This window comes from Chelonia mydas, chromosome 16, assembly GCF_015237465.2.
Source record: "Chelonia mydas isolate rCheMyd1 chromosome 16, rCheMyd1.pri.v2, whole genome shotgun sequence".
Classification (NCBI taxonomy): Eukaryota; Metazoa; Chordata; order Testudines; family Cheloniidae; genus Chelonia; species Chelonia mydas.
The window spans coordinates 2,360,565-2,380,949 of record NC_057857.1 but is presented as its reverse complement, the minus strand read 5'-3'; the positions used below and the strand labels follow the sequence as shown (position 1 = coordinate 2,380,949).

General features: G+C 47.1%; 1 protein-coding gene across 5 annotated transcripts in view; it reads right to left on the bottom strand.

Moving 5' to 3' along the window:
* Positions 1-20,385, bottom strand: part of RABL6 (RAB, member RAS oncogene family like 6) — a 99,960-nt gene that overhangs the window by 11,942 nt on the left and 67,633 nt on the right. For 4 of the 5 annotated variants that reach the window (XM_027829875.3, XM_043530130.1, XM_043530129.1 and 1 more), the window contains 5 exons: positions 18,110-18,474; positions 15,018-15,174; positions 5,305-5,517; positions 3,375-3,732; positions 799-970 (listed from right to left, as the gene is read on the bottom strand). In XM_027829875.3, coding sequence (XP_027685676.2) covers positions 799-970; positions 3,375-3,732; positions 5,305-5,517; positions 15,018-15,174; positions 18,110-18,474 — 1,265 coding nt within the window. The remainder of the gene's footprint in view (positions 1-798; positions 971-3,374; positions 3,733-5,304; positions 5,518-15,017; positions 15,175-18,109; positions 18,475-20,385) is intronic. The other variant, XM_037879458.2, reaches the window with a different exon arrangement.

Below are 20,385 nucleotides of genomic sequence, written 5' to 3'. Positions count from 1 at the left end.
GAGTTATTGATTGAGGCCTCTGTAGAGAGAGTCCCATCCAGCTGGGCTCTGCAGGTACAGAAGATGACAGGCTGATAGAGCTTGGATAGACTAAGATGTCAAAGCCATAATTTTAGAACAACTAATCCATGTCAAATCCCTTCTATGCCTCTTACAGCTCCCCTGCCACTCCCAAAGAGTCTTTAACGTCCCATCATTCCAGGTTACTTCCCAGGCAGATCAACAGGAAGCAGTCACGTGGTAATGCCAGTCCATCCACAGAAACCTCTCTGCATAAAATATGGTTGGCTCTTGGGACGGGGAGAACCCACAATAATACTCAGAGCATGCCAGTCCTACTGCTCCACTTACACCCTTCCCAAAAAGTGATGGTTAGCTATGGCCAAAGTGCTCAGACTTGATGCCACAAACGCACAGCTCTAAACCCTACATGCTCCAGTACCGTGGTGTCAGGCACAGAGTCTTAAGCATGCAAAGCTGGGCAGGAAATCTCAAGAAAAGGCTCTCAAGAAGTGCCCTTACTTCTAGTAGGGCAGGAAAAAGCGCAGTAGTCTCTCCCAAGGCATCAGCAAGTGCTCCCCCAGCTGAGGTTAGTCAGGGCAGGCATGGGAGAAAGTGAAAAAGTTAATTATGCTTTGGCAAAGCTCATTAAATGCTCACACAGGGCGTTGGGTGAAGTTGGGGATGTTTTACTTAACGCAAAATTGATTTGCTTAACCTTGGGCCTATTCAGCGCAGCGAAAAACCCAGCAGGACAATCACAGTGAGGAGTGGCTCAGACATATGACCTACTTTTACCTTCATCACTGCTCTCTTTGGGGCCTGTTTCTTCCAAACCCAAGCCAAACAGATCAGAGTCATTTTTCAGCTTGAAGGAGTGGATTGTAGGCTTCATGGGCTGTGGAGGCTTTGCTAACGAGGTGTCTTCATCTGAGATGTCAGAGGGGTCTTCTCGGACTGGGAATTCACCCTAGAGAATGAAAGTAGACATATCATGGACGCAATCTTAGCTACCAAGGAGTCTAAACTGATTGCTCAAGCAAAAGCCCCATCTCCCCTCTACCTAGGATACATTTCTGCTCTCTAAAGGGGAGCTGGGGGGTGGTAGAACGGAGGTATTTTCAAGAAGCTGTCACAGTTTCATCCAAAGGGCAGTTCTACCTATTTCATGCCACGATGGAAGTGCCTAGACAGCACTGGAACTGTAGCTCTGGTGTGAAATGCCCTGTGGTGCTTAACATTTGTACTCAAAAGGCCAGCCTCTTGGTGCTGTGGGGTTAAACATGAGCCCCAGATACATCAGGCTTACCAATTGCACTAACAGGCACCGCCATCCTGGAAAACCTTCAAATACAATGGACTCAAACCTATATTGTGCCCTGGCAGAGTCACAGAGAGGAATCCATGCCATCCTGGGATCAAAAGGCAGCACACATCCAGGGGAAACATTTCACGGGGCTGGAGCAAACCCCCTCTGTTCAAGGAAACAGGGAGCTGCATCTCTCATGATACAGAGGCTAAAAGCTGGGAAATTGCAGGGGCCAGGTAAAGCCTCAGAAGGCTCCTCTCACCCTGCAAGGGGGGAAAGGGAGACAGCTGTGCCCTGATCCTGGAGCACAGACATCTCACCATGTTTGCCACTTGACACTTAAGGAGTTAACTTATTTCCTTTACAATATTCTTAGCACTAGTCCAAACATGACCTGCCTCTCTTGCTGAGCTGCCTTTCCGGCTCTGTATGCAGCCCTCCCCCTGTTAGTGGAAGGGGCACAGCTTCTTTCACTGTTCAACCTGGCCAACACATTGTGCACTGAAGAAGCGTTTTTTCTATGGAGGGATCTCTCCCTGACGCTGCTACAATGCGGCGCTTCCCAGCAAATCCTGCTGTCTAATCAGGTACAAGGAGTCATAACCTTGCTCAAAAAGCCACTGTTTTTACAGTGAAATACTTGGAATGGTGAGCATTGGCCACACTAAGAGAACAGAGTGTTACTGAATGAGGCCAGTATGACACATGGCCAACGTCATGGACAAACTAGGACAGGTTTCAGAGTAACAGCCGTGTTAGTCTGTATTCGCAAAAAGAAAAGGAATACTTGTGGCACCTTAGAGACTAACCAATTTATTTGAGCATAAGCTTTTGTGAGCTACAGTTCACTTCATCGGATGCATACACTAGGACAGTGACTCTCCCCACACAGTCATGATGTGACATCAAACCAACTCTACAGGAGCCCTCTACAGTTACTGGCTCAGTATACAGTACTTTGTCTGCAAGAATAGGGGCTTCTTTACACAGTCAATCATGGCTAGTTGTTTCTGTACAGATGAGCCTAATGGTTCTAACTGTGGACTATCTAAGGCAGGGACATCCAGAGTTTGCTCATGTAAAGGCCACAACAGCGAACTGCTAGGATCTCTAAGAATTCACTGACTTCTCTCATCTTTAATATGAAGGAAGGCCCAGGGGAAATGCCAGGTCCTCTCTGATCTGGACAGTCTTTTGCAGGTTGCATCTATGTTAAAGTTGAGCAGCTGCAACCTATCTTGGGAATGTCGTGGATATGCTATGGATACTCCAACTTCAGCTGTATGTCGGATTGCCCCTCTATAATGGCATTTGGGGCTTCAATAGACTTTGCCAAGCAAAGGAAGGATTCAACACAACTTCACCATGGCTTTTCGATTCTTGTGTTGAAAACAGGGAACTGTGTGCACACATTCACTCTCCCTCCCTCCTCTTTCCCCATTCTCCCCCCTTCCCCCAACCTTTAGTACACGAAGATCCAGATAAAAAATCCTCAGCATTTGGGTTTCATACTTTCCATGTGGCTGCTTGAGCTCAGAGTTTATCTACAGTTACTGAGAATAATCTGTATTAGGGCTGTCGATTAATTGCAGTTAACTCACACGATTAATTCAAAAAAATTAACTGTGATTAAAAAAAATTAATCGCCATTAGTCACACTGTTAAACAACAGAATACCAATTTAAATTTATTAAATATTTTTGGATGTTTTTCTACATTTTCAAATATATTGATTTCTATTACAACACAGAATACAAAGTGTACAGTGCTTGCTTTATATTTATTTTCGATTGCAAATATTTAATGGTGCGATTAATCGTGATTAATTTTTTTAATCGCTTGACAGCCCTAACTGTATACTTAAAAATACAACTGTGAGACGCTACCATTCGGCTTCAACAATGAGAAGAACATTAGTGGCCTGTTTTTGAACAATAATGCTCTTCAGATGGTTTAACCCTTGTCTTGCAGCTGGCGCTCTTGGGATACTGGGAGATCAGACAAGATCACTCCATTGCTGCTTCTAGGCTGAGCTAGAAAGCAGTGACGCATGCATGTTATTTACCACTTTCTTCCTTTGGCTGTCAGACTCCTCACTTTCAAAGTCCGGGTCATCCATCACAAATGAGAGCATCTGGGTGGCTATCGGTCCCTCCTGATCACTGTCGGACTCCTCAGGCTTTTCTTCTTTGCTCCCCTTCAGTTTGGAAGCCGAGTCCTTGTTCTGGGACATGGTCCTTTGTGCCTGGACTGATGCTGTCTCTGTAGGAGCAGCAGCTCCAGTGGCTGGCAGATCGATGGGGAGCTTTGGGCTGCTGTGTTTCTCAGATCCAGAATGGGGAGGTAAGCTGCCTGGAGGCTTCTGATCAGGTGCTTTGGTGGAAGCTGCTTCCTTTTGTGGTTTAACTGAATTTTTGGAAGACCTTTAAAAAAGGTAACAAGTTGTCAGCTACAACTCTGTAACAACCACAAAAGGGTGAGCTTGGAGCCCTCCCATCACATCCCAGCTGTGCAGGGGCTGCAGGCCCACTAAGTCACAAGGAGACGGGTGTAGCAGAAACAAAGAGGGAAATGTCCACCTTGGATCCATCAGGAGAGGTCCCACCACACAATTAAGCTGCCTCAATGGGCTGTTTCAGAAGGTCAGACGGCTGGAGTAAGGAAGATATTGGAATCTGCCAGACTCCACCAGGGGCACTGGAATGTTCATGTTTGACTAACATTTTTCTCCATTACAATTGAGGCCTCCCTGATCATATGGAAAGGGGGAAGCATAACTAGTTGATTTTGTTAGAAATCAGTTTCATATAGACAAATATTTCCTTATTCAGATCCTCCCAAAGAGGCAGCACTGGAAGGGATAGAGGAACGTGGATTAAAAGCGGGGGATTTATACAGTCACAGTCTTAGCAAGTTGGAACCACTGGCTTTCATCCTATGACCTCATGCCAAACCCCTTCTCCTGCATGAAGAAAAGGAGGACTTGTGGCACCTTAGAGACCAGGACTAACTGTGAGCCCTCGGGAGATAGGAGGTATCTTAACACAACATGCGTTATCTTTCTTATGACACTCAGATAGTGACAGTGTTTGAGGAAAACCAAGAGGCTCCACCTCTTTCCTGTACTCTTCCATGTCTACTCCCCTCATCTCTCACACTGAACAAGTGAAGCAAAGTGACTAATGGTAACTAATCAGTTAGTGGAACCTATTCTAGGGGATTTCTCTCATCTACACCTAAGCAGTGATGAGACTCTATAGGTTTTATACTAGCACTGAGACCCTGGAAATCTTTCTGGCAGTAAGCCAAATGCTGAAAGATAGCCCAGACATCCCTGAGGACACAAATACTTGAGATCAACGCACTTGCTTGTGGGCAAAGCCCTGTTCCATTATTTATATGACGGCACACTTCCTATTCCATGCAATTTACACCCTTTTCTGTGGGCTCCAATCTCCAGCAAGAGCAGCAATGCCATTCCCCCATGCCAAAGTGCTGCTTGTTTTGGTGCACAGAGAGGGCATCAAAAGCGCCGTCTGTGCCCTACGCAATGAGTCTTGAGACCCACCCACACCCACTATGAAAAAGTGCTCAACTCCTCTTGTTCAAATTTTGGAAGAAGGCTGGGCCACTCCCTCATGAAGAGCGGCTCACACTCTGTGGAAGGATTGCTTGATATGACAAATCAAGTTAGCCCTTTGGCTCCATTTGTGTTACAATTTCATCCAAACTGAATAAACTGGATGGTGATCAGTAATACTACTATGCACTTCCACAGAACCTTCCATCAGAGAATCTGTAGTTTGTGAACTGTTGCAAAGTTGGCCTCAGTTGGTGAGGCACAGATAACCCCATTTTACAGCTAGGGAAACAGGCTCAGTGAGATTAAGTGAGCTGGTTAAGGCCACAGTGAGTCAGTGGCAGGACTGAAAAAAGACCTACATCTCCCAACTCCCAGTTTCATACTTTAGCTAGTAGACTATACTCTTTCATACCATTGTGTCTTGTAGTCAATGTCAATGTCTTCATCAGCCACGATGGTGACCATAGCATCCTCCATTTCTGCCTCCTCCTCACTTGACAAAGTAATATTTTTGCTTGGTACAAGTTCTGTTGCCAATGAGGGTTTGCTGGGCACTTTGTCATCTAGATCCAGATCATCTTGGAAACCAGCTACCATGGGATTCCCTCCAAGAGCCTCCCCATCACTGTAAGATACAGAAGTGTTAAACAGAACCCCTCAGGGTGCATTCAGATGCGTACACTCCTACTTCTAGAATGCAAATGAAGCACTGGTGTTCCAGACTAATGCAACCTGAGTTCTAGGATCTCTTCCCTACCTTAATGGAGGGCCATCTGTGGTTAATCCGGGTCATCTGAAGATACCAGTGTCCTATTTGACCGTGCACTCCCTGACCTGCCATAGAGCTCAGGCAGTGCCTGATCACCAGAGCCAAAGGCCTGGCACAGCCCAAGTTCCACACTGGATTATAACATGGGGAGTGTGGTGGGGCAGCAAGTAGTGGTTAGTACAACCAAGATCTTAGGTGAGACCTCACAGCTGCAGACCATCTTTCTGCCTCAGCGAGGACTTTACGGGAACATTTCCCGAACACTGTGCACAGTATGAGTTAATTAAAAACCAACAGGAAATTGCATGCCTTAATCCCCATGTCCTGTGATTCAGAAATATCCCATATTGTCACAGTGGCAGGAATATACCTTCAGCGTTTGGCTCCTCTGTGTTAATTCTATTCTATAGTGCTCCCTGAAGTAGGCAGCTACCCAGACACTATAACAATGCTTAACATTCCGCAAATTAAATTAACCTAAGGACACATTTTAGAGTGTAAGAGCCCTTAAGGCTCCCTTGACTGAACAGGGTTATGGATTCTGAGACATCTTGATAGGGAGTTTCACTGCAGAATTATAAACTGGGAATTCTTGGCTTGATTTCCCAAGGACCTGCCATATTAATGCTTTCCTCAAGATTTGCTCATGTCAGGAATACAGATTATTTTCACAATTCAGACCCAGGAGACTTTATATCCCCTTCCCTTATCCTGCCTGCTTTCTCTATTAAGTACTTTTTATTCAGAGAGGATCATTTGCTTCTTGATAAATGGATGTATTATGTTGGTGTCCAACCCACATAGAACATTCACCTTCCTTTTAATGACTTGTTAAAGATTTCACAAACTCATCTCATTAGCTTCCAAATACAAAAAATAACATTTATGGCATGTGATGGTTAACACTTCAGAGGGTTAAAGGAAGGTGCTGGGACTCCTCCTCAGGTGGGAGGGATAGCTCAGTGGTTTGAGCATTGGCCTGCTAAACCCAGGGTTGTGAGTACAATCTTTGAGGGGGCCATTTAGGGATCTGGGGCAAAAATTGGGGATTGGTCCTGCTTTGAGCAGGGGGTTGGACTAGATGACCTCCTGAGGTCCCTTCCAACCCTGATAGTCTATGATTCTATGATTGACTAATCGTTCCTCAGGCTTCAGACCTGGTTTTCTAGTTGGTGTCTATCATCACTCTGACCCCCCCCTCCCCGGCCAATGCCCAGCAGGACACTGACCAGCTGTGGATGGTGGAAGCTGCCACACATGCTTGCTAAAGGAACATGACGTTCAAAGGACTTTAGTTGATTCCATTTCTACTCATCCAGCCATTTTTTACAGACTATCATTCTCAAGTGGATGTTCTCAGGAATTTGTACCTTTACCAACTGAGTGTGTATGATGGAGAGAGCTCATTTCAAATTTGACACTGCGGTAAGTGTTGATTTCAACTGACCATTTGCTTAGATCATCATGCGACATTCAGGTTTTACATGCAATCCCCTTTGGGATTCCTCTGCCTCCCTTCTGGAGTGCTAAGGAGACCCTCTGCTTTCTAAACACTGCAGCCACCAATGCTCCAGCTGAGGCAGACTGCCCAGGACTCCCTCTAGAGCCCAAAACTGCTGCTGCCACAATGAACCAGAGAGGTGCTGACTGCTGAGCATGAGGGACGTGCTGACCCCCAGGCCGAGTGGGTTGCCACTGCAGCCCTCACCAGACTCATGAACAAGAGAGAACTGGCTCCTGAACCCCGATCTCCCACATAACAGGGCACAGCCTCACCCCAGGCTAACCCCACAAAAACGAGCTAAAACATGACACCGGGGGGGGGGGGGTGTTAAAAAGAGGTTTCTTGGGATTAAAAAGAATGTGAGTGGATTTCCCTTAAATGTCTTAGAAACAATGCGGCAGGAAGCTTTATTTTAAAATGCTATTGGTGGTGTGACATGCTCTAGTAACCTCACTCTCTAGGTTATAGTACTGTCTTGAATATACAGCAGTAGCTTAATTAATGCAACGATAGCTATCACCTGCTGTTACTGCAATTATCTTCCCACCAATCAGCACACACTAGACTTAGGCACGGATCTTTAAAGTGTCCTCAGTCTTGATAGAACGAACATGTACACGCACAGATGAACGAAGTGGCTCATCCCCACATGCAGCGTATATGTAAAGAGACTGACTGCCTCCATCACTAGCTTCTACACAAATCTCCTAGCTGCAGCTTAAACAGCAAAACAATGAAGTGAAAATACATCAGGAAAAACACTGCTGCAATACAAACAAGGTCCGACAATGCAAAATTAGTATCACCTTGTGGCACTGACTCGCCGGTTGGAAGGAACTTGCAAAGAATGCAAAAACAAGCATACTGCACCAGTCTCAACAGCCTGCCAAACCTGCATTAATCCTGCGCTACCGTGGTCCCCAATATGGGCACCCAGCACCAAAAAAGTATGAGATTTAAGGTAAACCCTGCTGACATGACACCAAAGAACATGCTAGGTGAGGCCCCCCCATACTGAGGCTCAGTGGCATATAGGGGCAAACTCCATTTCAAATCCTGATTGTACTGCTTTCAGTTCAGAAGAAATGGAGCAGCCTTAGCTCTCTCCCTAATGTACCTTCCCCTACAGAGAGGCTGAACAAACTCCTCCTGCCACTTTAATTTAGGAGCTAGAGAAACAGAGGGGAAGGAACTAAAATCTAGTTCAGCAAGGAAGCTGGAGGGAACTTGTGCTGTGGGAGAGGGGTGGTATGAGCACGCGCCAGGGCAAGGGGAGGCTCCACAGTGTGAAGGAAACTCTGTCCTCAGTTCCCCTCACTTGCACTCTCAACACAGCTGGGTGACACTACTGAAACAGCTGTCCATGGAGGTGTATATGGGGGGGGGGCGGCAAGAAAACGACTGGGACGACAGACAAGTTCAGAGTGATGCAGATTTAAGGATATAGAAAGATAACTGGATGGTTAGTAAAGATAAAAGTCTAGTGAGGTGGTGAAAACAGATCCACAGCTTCACACAGAACTCACCTTTCTAATCCTGTATCCCACCCATAAGCATAACCTAACTACTTCCGGCAAGGCCAGGAACAGAGAAGAAATGGGGACGTCTATTCTGAGTCTGATAAGCTTCTTTAATACCCTTCAAATAGTCTGATGCACTATGCTAAGATGTAAGGATAAGCCAGGCAAGCCCTGTGGCCGGGAAATAGGAAATATAACTGTCTCAATGAGCTGCTCAAGGAACATATATTTCAAGAGTTCTATACACTGCAGGACAGAAAACAGGCCTTAAAAAAACCAACAAAAACAAAAATGGAGCTTGGGACACATAATCCCATAAGTCTTCAAAGACTTGTGCTGGTTGTTAGCCATGTGATTCCAATTTACTTTAAATAGGAATTACATAGCTCAGCCGTTCTCAGCTTGTGGTCTGGGAACAACCCACAGTCCTCCCATGGGGCTGGCTCACTTCCAGCAGCTAGGCCACATTTCAAGACTGCTAAAGTACACAAATATATTGCTCTAATATGACTTTTCCATGTCAGTAATTGGTGCAGTGGCCAAAGGGATATTATGGAATCACAAGGGGGCGGAAGGGGTCCACAAAGCATAATATGGTCAACACTGAAATCATTTGAGAATCCCTGATATAGCAAAAGCCATGTAGCATCCTAATGCCAGTTTAATGTTGCTGCTATAGCACAGAAAGAAACCATGTCAAGGCAAAGCAAAAGTGTTCTTCTGAATGAAGTCACCACACTAGTAAGTCTCATGAAGGGCTCAATTACAAGAGATCCTACTCCACTGTATCTAGGATGGGCATCTAAAGGTTATGCCTACATTAGCACTTTCGTCAGTAAAAAAATGGTTACCTACCTTCTCATAACTGTTGTTCTCTGAGATATGTTGCTCATGTCCATTCCAAGTAGGTGTATGCATGCTGCGTGCACAGTCACCGGAAGGTTTTTCCCCTAGCGGTACCTGTCAGGTCAGCCTGGGCGCCCCCTGAAATCACGCCTTCAAGGCGCTGCATATAGGGCCCTGCTGACCTGCTGCCTCTTCAGTTCCTTCTTGCCGGAGGCACCATTAGAGGGGAAGGTGGATGGGCCTTGGAATGGACATGAGCAACATATCTCTAAGAACAATAGGTATGAGAAGCTAGGTAACCGTTTTTGCTTCTTCTAGTGCTTGCTCATGTCAATCCCAAGTAGGTGACTCCCAAGCAGACCACTGGAGGAGGGATCAGAGCTCATAGGTCAGGGTTCACTGACTGAAGCACCGCTCTGCCAAAAACTGCATCATCCCTGGCATGCTGGATGATGGCATAATGTGAAGTGATCGTGTGGCTCGACAACCAGGTCACTGCCCTGCAAATCTCCTGTATAGGGACTTGTGCCAGGAATGTGGCCAAGGAGGCCTGCACCCTTGTAGAATGCGCTGTAAGCGTCGGTGCTGGTACTTTTGCCAGGTCATAACAAGTCCGAATGCAGGACATAATCCACAGCGAAATTCTTTGGGACGATACTGGGAGGCCCTTCATCCTGTCTGCTATCGCGAATAGATGGTTAGACTTCCAGAATGGTTTTGTCCTTTCAATATAGAAGACCAGAGGCTGCCTCACATCCAGGGAATGGAGTCTTTGTTCCCTGCTGTTAGCATGTGGCTTAGGGCAAAACACTGGGAAGAAGATGTCCTGACTTGTGTGAAATTGAGATACCACCTTTGGCAAGAAGGCTGGATGAGGCCGCAACTGGACCATGTCCTTATAAAAGACCGTGTATGGAGGTTCAGATGTCAAGGCTTTGATCCCAGACACCCTCCTGGCTGAAGTTATTGCCACCAGAAATACTCACTCCTCTACCTCTCGTGGAAAGTAGCATGTTGCTAAGGGCTCGAAGGGAGGTCCCATTAACCTGGAGAGCACCAGGTTAAGATCCCATGCTGGTATCGGATGGCGGACAGGAGAGTATACCCTGTCCAGGCCCTTGAGAAAACTGACTTACCATCAGGCTAGCAAAGACCAATCGACCATCCACCCCTGGGTGGAATGCCAACATGGCTGCTAGGTGAACCTTTACAGATGACACCACCAGATCTGACTGCATCCAGTGCAGTAGATAGTCTAAGATGAAGGGTACTGATGCTTGAGTTGGAGACGTGCCCCTTTGTGTTGCCCAGATCGAAAATCTCTTCCACTTAGTTAAGTAAGTAGCTCTAGTGGACGGCTTTTGGCTGCTGAGGAGGACATCTCTGACATGGGGTTTAGTCATGAAGCTTCCATGCTGTGAAGTGGAGAGATTCAAGGTTGAGGTGCTGGAGGTGACCATGGTCTTGGGTGATCGGAGTGGCTATTGACAGTTCCAGGAGCGATGTGTACCAGTGTTGGCGGGGCCAGGCAGGTGCTATTAGAATGACAGACGCCTTGTCCCTTCTGATCTTGAGCAGGGCCTCGTGAATGAGCGGAAAGGGTGGGAAACGCATAGAACAGACGGTCCTTCCCAGGGAGAGGAAACATCTGTGGTTGAGCCCAGGCTGTGATTCAGGAAGGTGCAAAACTGCTGATACTTACTGTTTGTTTTCTTTGTGAACAGGTCCACCTGGGGAATTCCCCACTGTTGGAAGATGCTGTTCATGATGTCCGAGCAAATGGACCACTCGTGGCCATGGAATGATCTGCTGAGATGGTCCGCCAGCTCGTTCTGGGATCCCAGAAGGTAAGACGCCTCTAGGTGTATTGAGTGAGCTACGCAGAAGTCCCACAGCTTGAGGGCTTCCTGGCACAGAGGGGAGGAGCATGCTCCACCTTGTCTGTTTTATATAAAATATCGCTGTTGTACTGTCCGTCATGACTGATCCAATCCTACCTGGAGGGCAGATGTGTAAGGTTTGAGAGGCTAAGCGAACCACCTTCAACTCTCTGATGTTGATATGGAGCAAGACTTCTGTTTGGAACCAGAGGCCTTGCGTCCTGAGCTAAGTTCCCTCTAAGCCACGCAGCAGCCTTTCAAGGGCTGCGCAGGCACTCAGGGCTGTGGCAGGGAGAGGCACCTCTCCCGCAGCCCCGACCTGCCGTGGTGGCTTCGGGGCTGGGGCCGCAGGAGAGGTACCTCTCCCCGCCGCTGCGGCTCTAGGGCGGGGGCCGAGTTTGTATTATGCATTCCAGCCCTTCACTCTCTCTAACTCAAATCAAAGCCCAGCTGAAGCCAGAGTTCCTACTGTTCCTGTTTCACTGAGTTTTGAAAGGACAGTTTCCTCACGGAACCCATCAAGCAGCCCCAGGTTCACACAAAAGGGTCACAACAAACCCTTTCAGCAAAGCTGGCCTGAGCTTGAGGTTTGTAACAAAACTTAGATCCAGGAGAGTCGTGTACAGTTTTGCCTTTGCTGTGAATACTTCCCCATGCACATCAGCACATCTCTCATGTTGTTTACCAGTGTCAAAATGGTATTATGGGTATGGACACTTCTTACAGCTGCTGAAAATTTTAACAGTTTTCTTACCGAGGGAGTGAAATCTTGCTGTCCATTGCACTGGTGTAAATCCAGTGTAACTCCAATAATATCCATGGTGTGACTAAATGCTGAATTTGGCCCGTAGTCTGTTATTCAGCTGTGAAATTTTCTGCTTAATATTAATCCCAGAAGAACCCAAGTCTTCCTCTTGAGCAGAGGCTACTGGGGGAGAGGTGCCTCTCCCCACCACAGCAGGTCCGGGGCTGCTGTGGTGAGAGAGGGCTGGGGGGAGACCTCTCTCCCCGCCACAGTCCTGGGGCAGCCTGCACCCCAAATCCCTCATCCCCAGCCCAGACCCACAGCCAGAGCCTCACCCCCCCCCCACACCCCAACCCTCTGCCCCAGCCCTGAGCCTCCTCCCACAATCTGAACCCCTCAGTCCCACCCCCACCACACATCACCTCTCACCATGGAGAAGTGCCCTCTATTGTTCTTGTGCCTCTTGTGAGGCGCTGGTGAGTGCGAGCAGTGCTGTGTTGCTGTCATGGACTTTGGCGCTGGGAAGTGATGGTGCCGAGGGTTTCTATGCATAGAGTCCTTCCTCATTGCCATAGCTTCTCTAATGGAGGCCAGCATGCTCTGCATGGAGGTGCTGGGTGCCGTGTCCTGCTGGCCTGGAGCCAGTTGGGGATGAAGAACTGCCTCCATGAAGAGCTGCTTGAGCCTGAAGTCCCTTCCCTTTTTAGTTCTAGGGCAGAACCCTTTGCAGATCCTGCAACAATCTGTTTGATGTGCTTCCCCCAGGCACTTTAGACAGGAGTCGTGGAGATCGCCCTTTGGCATGATTTGTTGCAGGTCCTGAACGGTTTAAACCCTAGGGATCAAGGCATGCCCAAAACCCGAAGAGGGGAACGAACTGTGTTTGGGGGACCCGCAAACTCTAACTAGCTACTAACTAACTACAACTAATACTAACTATTTAAATATTTACAGATTGAAGATACAAAAATAACTAGAGGAAACGCTTGCTGAAGCGAGAGAGACACTCAGCTCCAACAACCATTACTGGCGGTAAGAAGGAACTGAGGAGGCAGAGGGTCAGCAGGGACCTATATTCGGCGACTTGAAGGCGCGATTCCAGGGTGCACCCAGGCCGACACGATGGGTACTGCTAGGGGAAAAACCTTCTGATGACTGTGCACTTGGCACGCACCCACCTGCTTAAGCAAACACTTGAAGAAAGTATGTGAAAAACACGCCCTCCTGACCGACGTAAGTTACACCAACAGAAGCGCTGGTGTGGACAGCGCAATGTCGGTAGGAGATGTTCTCCCACCAACATAGCTACCATTGCTCATTGGGGATCGTTTATGTCGACGGGAGAGCTCTCTCATCAGCATAAAGCGACTACTTGGGAGATCTTACAGCAACGCCACTGCATGGTCTCTACTATAGACATGGAAGCATGTCCTCTGGAATGGTGGCTGAAGCATGAAGGGGCATACGAACGTTTAGCATATCTGGCACATAAGTACCTTGCAATGCCAGCTACAAAAGTGCCATGTGAATGCCTGTTCTGACTTTCAGGTGACATTTTAAAAAAGAAACAGGCAGCACCATCTCCTATAAATGTAAACAAACTTGTTTGTTTGAGCGATTTGCTGAACAAGAAGACTGAGTGGACTTGTCGGCTCTAAAGTTTTACATTGTTTTGGAGTGCAGTTATGTTACAAAAAAATGGACATCTGTAAGTTGCACTTTCATGATAAAGAATGCACTACAGTACTTACATGAGATGAACTGAAAAATACTATTTCTTTTATCATTTTTATAGTGCAAACATTTGTAATAAAAAATATAAAGTGAGCAGTGTACACTTTGTATTCTATGTTGTAATTAAAATCAATATATATGAAAATATAGAAAAACATCCAAAATATTTAATAAATTTCAATTGGTATTCTTTTGTTTAACAGTGCGATTAAAGCTGCAATTAATCACAATGACTTTGTTTGAGTTAACTGCATGAGTTAACTGCAATTAATCACAATGACTTTGTTTGAGTTAACCGCATGAGTTAACTGCGCTTAATCGACAGCTCTATTTGTAACAGACGCTTCCAAGTGAGACTCTCGGGTAAAGTCACGCAGTGACGCAGCCTTTCAGTTCTGGAGCACGATCAAAGCCAGAAACAAAATTAGGCTGCACCGCAGCTTTCTGGCATTCGAAGGGTGTCAGGAAGAACAATGCTTGGCAATGACAAACTCATCCTGCCAATGCAGTAAATGGGATTCTTCAAGCATCTGTTGCCAGGGCAATTTACAGAAGAGCAGCAACCGTTTAATATCGAGAGCTAACAGAGGCCAATAGTAGAAGAGGCTAGAAAGCAATCAGGGAGAAGTGCAGGGGGGATGGGATTTGGAAATTATATAATTCACTCTCAACCACTGCTTCCGTCATTGGCTCTGGATGACAGTAAATTCCTGAGTGGAGTTCAAGGTAGTGGCTCTAAGCGGTTTTGGGACCTGGCTAATGGGAGAGAGACCCACCCTCTCTTCCTGTGAGCGATACTATAATTACGGCTAGCAGACGTGCTCGAGTTGGCAGCCTCTCCAATTTAACAGGGATAGGTGTTGCTAGCAGGGCATGCTGCAAGCCATTTGATTTCTTGGGTGTTCAGGAAAGGAAGAGAAAGTGTCTGAGGTGAGGCTGCCTTACTGGGACACATACACACTCTCTGGGGGTTTGCACTCTGTGTAGCATACTGTATGTATTAAGACCATAAGGCCCTAGAGAATGCTGAGGAGTCACACATGATCCCTCAGTCACGCAGACTGCACTTCCGAGTGCTATTTCTATCCCACTCCTCTTCCCCCACCCCCAGTTCCTTTCCTCCTTACCTGTCGCTTTCACTGGGGTCCTTAGTCCTAGTTATCCCCTTATCTCTCTGAGGGATTGGATCTTCCAGAAAGCTGCGGTCCAGGCTGTCATCGGGAATAAAGTCCTCCACACTCTGCACTTTTGCAGGGACTTCACTGGGGGGAATAGTAGCAGCATCTGTAGATGGAACAGTGATCAGGTAACACACAACAGAACAGTTTGGCACAACTGGCCTAGCTGGTGTGGCAGAGAATTTACTCCTCTAAGCATCTCAAACCCATGCTTCTCTAGCATGCGGAGGGTCACTTCTGTGTGCAGACATGTAGCTAACACCACAACAGTCTTGGACATTTGCATTCCTTCTGCTACACAGCAACAGGCCATTCAGATCAAACCACTGCTTCGCATGAAGGTAGCCATGAGCTGCCTTTTGGCTACTGCTGGTTTAGCATGTACCAAGCTCAACTTATCTTTTCCTCCTTAAAACTCACCTATGCCACTATAACCTACAGAGTGCTGCCAGCTGATAACAGGGGTTGTGATTACAGCCAGGACTGGCTTTTTACACCTATGAACTGTGCACAAAGCTAGTCCATGTTAAAACTTCCGGTTACTGTTCCCTTGTCTTTCACCCGGCTTTTTCACACACATGATTTTGTCATTTAAATTGTAAACCTTTCGGGGCAAGGACTGTCACTTACTCTATCTTTGTAAGCTACCTAGCAAGAGGCCTCCAACAGATCAATGCCCCTAGGTGTTACGTAAAATAAGAGTTGCTTTAATAGGTCTTATTTGTGGAGCAATCTTTACTCTTCTCCTAGGTTAATCTTCATCCCAGATTCTTAACACAAAGAAAAGCAGTTCTCAAACAGACATGAAAAGTGTGACTATTTGCACTTTTGTTTGCAGCTCCTTTAAGATGAACAATGACTTTTCCCTGATTGCCCTAGTGCAAGTTTTCCTAAAGGAGCAGAGCCTAACATGGCTTTTTGTTCACTTCCTTGCTTGGGTAACAGCATCACTGACATCAGGGAATAACTTAAAAACATTACTGCTGCAGAACATGTTTATGTGTAGCTCAAACTTTCTTTTGCAGATCTTATAAAAACACACTGGCTTTCTGAAAGTTACTCTGACAAAACAATGGATAAAAAGGTTATAACACTGGGGTTGGACTGTGTCCATTTTTCTTAGTGAACCCATTGCCTCTCTGCATTCAGTTCTATGTGATTTCATTTCCAGTGTAAATTGTGAAGGAGACTGGCCACATCTTGCTGTTCATTTGCATTTTCACTTTTTTGTTTCTTTGGACAAAGCATAAAAAGACCTGCAGATCAGGAGTTTCCAACCTTCCTCCTTTCTCCCTATTTCCTGCTTCCAGGGAACTGGCACAGGTAAGAAGAGTTATAAAATTGCAATTGGTGGGTTTTGTCACAACTGATAATAGATCCAGGAGATAAGACATCATGTACAGAATTAAAACTGAACTTGAGAGTGCATTTTGAGCACCTCCCCCTTTCTGTGGGTGTCTTGATAGCTTTATGAATTCTTTAAAGTGACAGTTTGAAGGAGGAGGTTATTTAGCAAAGGGTGACTCAAACCCCTGTCATGCTAATAATCGCTAGGCAGTGGCAGCTCCAGTCAGCTTTGTAGGTAAAGTGAATGTAATGGGCAAATTAAGGTCTAGCTCAGTAGAAATGAAAGCAAAGAACAAATAGATATAAACTGGTCATCAGGAAGTTTAGACTTGAAATTAGACAAAGGTGTCTAACCTTCAGAGGAGTGAAGTTCTGGAATAGCCTTCCAAGGGGAGCAGTGGAGATAAAAGACATAACTGGCTTCAACACTAAGCTTGATAAGTTTATGGAGGGGATACGATGGGATAGCCTAATTTTGGCAATTAATTGATCTTTGACTATTAGCGGTAAATATGCTCAATGGCCTGTGATGGGACACTAGATAGGGTGGGATCTGAGTTGCCACAGAGAATTCTTTCCTGGGTGTCTGGCTGGTGAGTCTTGCCCACATGCTCAGGGTTTAGCTGATCGCCACATTTGGGGTCGGGAAGGAATTTTCCCTCAGGGCAGACTGGAAGAGGCCCTGGGGGTTTTTTGCCTTCCTCTGCAGCATGGGGCACAGGGTCACTTGCTAGAGGATTCTCTGCACCTTGAAGTCTTTAAATCACTATTTGAAGACTTCAGTAGCTCAGACATAGGTCAGGGGTTTGTTACAGAAGTGGGTGAGTGAGATTCTGTGGCCTGCATTGTGCAGGAGGTCAGACTAGATGATCATAATGGTCCCTTCTGACCTTAAAGTCTAAGATTCTCTGATTCAGTGAACAGCCCTGGATGCCTCTGCACTGGGACTGTCTGATACTCGTTCTCCATGACCTTGGCATTACTTTGCTCCGCTGTTTACTGTTTACTAACAATAAGATGTAACCATGGGCCACTCTCCTCCTCCTGCCAGCTGTGCTGGTGCATATTTCCCCAGAGAGGAATCTACTGCAGATCCAGCACAGTGCTGCAGTTGTGTGATCACTGCAGATTTCCGGCTGAATGATTATGTTCCTTAAATACAAACAGTAGACTGCTCTTTGTTAACATGCAAGTGTGCTTGCAGCTGACACACTTACATACAGGCATCAGCTGCATGGGTTTCTATTACCATTTTGATTTGTATGCGAGTGGCACAGGCCCAGCAGTGGGGAAGGACACACTCCTACTCAGAAGCTGACAGTTTATTACTTTCCCCAGGAGCACTCTATATCGAACCCCTCCCAGCCTTGAAGTTCAACATCATAGCCATCATCCTGCTGCTGAAGGGAGTCCCTTTCAGAGGCTAGCATGAGCACTGCTGGAGGTACATGGCAAATCAAGCAAGGCAGCTGGAAGAAAAGAACGAAGCAACTGCACTACTCTCTTTGGATTTATATTGAACAAATATAAGCCTTGCACTGCTAAGACAGGAGGGCTGCCTGCTCTGCCTCCAACAGGGAGCAGAAGGGGTACAGCAAAGAAATAGAGACAGTGGGGATGTGCAATATTGTAAGCATGACCATGCACCCACTACCAGACAGAAAAATCCAGGTTCTCTCTGCATCAGCACCTACCTGGCTGGGGAGGAGACGTCTCTGGTGCCGGAGAAGTTCCAAAGAGGCGGGAGATAATGCCGCGCTTTTGCGGTGGGACTGCAACAGGCATTGCTGGGGAGGCTGTAGCTGGGGATGATGTGTGCGGTAGCTGAGCCTCTAGGGGAGGCACTGGTGACAAGGATGATGGAGGCTCAGGGGACATTGTTGCATTGGCAGGCGGCTGCTGAGGTTGTGGTGGCTGGGGGGTACCCGGACTGGAACTGTCTGTTGATGTGCAGCTGGGAGGTACTATGGGCGACTGGGAGCCAGAGGAAGGGCTCTGTCCATTAGTCGCCACTGGGGACGCGTGTCCTCGACTTCGGGCTTCCATCATTTCAAGAAAGCTGCAGAAAAGAATGGAGTGCAGACATAAGGACTGGAACAGCACACTCCACGGAGCTTCTCATTAACGACACTGCTTCTCTGGCTGCAGCCCATGGCTAGGAGCCAGGAGAGCACGGTTCCAGGCCCAGTGCTGCCAGCGACTTCCTGGGCAACCTTAGACAAGTCACTTCACCTCTCTGCGCCTAACTCACCCCAAATGGAAACCTAGCACACAATGAGGACCAAAGGTTAATCAGTGTTTGAGAAAGTGCAGTGATCTCCTTGGATGGAAGGCACCAAGATATGCAAAGGGTTAGAATCTACCTCATTCCATGTTCGCACAGTAAGTTCTCTGGCATGAGTCTCCAGGAGGAAGCCCCGTACAGCAACTCCAGCAGTCAAGTCACCCTCAGAAAGTGGTTCCTAACCTTTTCTCTGCTGCAGCACTCCTTGATAATTACTGAAGGCATCCGATGAAGTGAGCTGTAGCTCACGAAAGCTTATGCTCAGATAAATTGGTTATTCTAAGGTGCCACAAATCCTCCTGTTCTTTTTGCGAATCCAGACTAACACGGCTGCTACTCTGAAACCTTAATTATTGAAGGCACACCACCATATTATCTTCAGATGAGCAATTCAGAACAAGGCTAGCAGGGTTAAAATCAAAACCACCATGACAGCTAAGGTTAGATCGCAATCTGTCTTTTGTGCCAGAATTGTCAACAGTGGAAACTAACATTAAAGCTAAATATAAGAACTCCGGACAAAAGCATGCTCAGTGGAGAAAGTGACATGCACTTGAGAATATTATTTTGGGATGACAAGCAATTAATAATTAGTCATTTCTTCTCATTCCCAAAATAGTCTTCCCAAGGGTGTGTAACTTTCTTTGCTGTTTTTAAATACAATATAATTAAGTCCCACTCACACTATTGCCAAACTCAAGAGATCAAAAAATAAATGAGTCAGAACCCAACACATCTGGAGATAGTAAATAACCACATTTTGAGGGCCAAAGAGATGATATTGTTTTTTCAGTCTAACGATTGGTGAACTGCCCCTGCCTCTCCCCAGAGAGTGTGTGTTAGTGCTGCCCATGCTCCCACATGTATTGGGTACAAGGATTCTGGCCCCTGTTGCAGGAGGTCTCACCCCTACATCTGCCCGTCCCCTGCCCAGCAATGAACCCTGCTCCTCACCTTCCAAATCAATTCTGTGCCTCTAGTATCCAAATCAGTTCTCCAGCCCCCATCAGTTCTGTACTCACCCTTCCCTAGTCCAGCCCCCACCTCACCCCAATTCTGCCCCACACCCCCAGTTCTGCCTCCCCAGCTCCCCCACCTCACACACAGCCTCCTAGCCACCAGTTCAGTTCCCCCCACCTCACCTCTGCTTCTCCCAACCCTGGGGGGCTGCAGCAAGGTCCCGCTTCTCTTCCAGGCTCTTCCCCCACCCCGTGCCTGGCGGATGCAGGAGGGAGGAGCAGAGGAGCCAACCAATTGCTCACAGGAGAGGAGTGGGGAGGAGAGGGAGATTGAGATTGCTTGCTCTGCCCTTGGAGGAGGCGGGGCAGTGAGGCAGATGGCGAATGAGAAGGCAGATTCCCCGCTTCCTTCCCCCCCGCCACTCCACATGTAGTTTTTCAAAACATGCTGCATCACACTTGTTGGGGCCTGCCAGCACACCAGCTGGGAAACACTGCTCTACAACAATGGAATACCAGCCCCCAGCCCCCCCATATTTGTACACAGCACAAAGTGAGCCTGGGAGGGGACACTTGAATATTCACCTAAAGGATAAGAGCCAGCACAGGGCACTCCCACTGAGGGTTGCTGGAATTCCCCCCCTCAATAAGGCACCAGATACAATGCAGTCCCCTCCTCCCCCTCGGCACTGAGGAGCGGAAATCCTAAAGAAACTGCTGTCCAGAT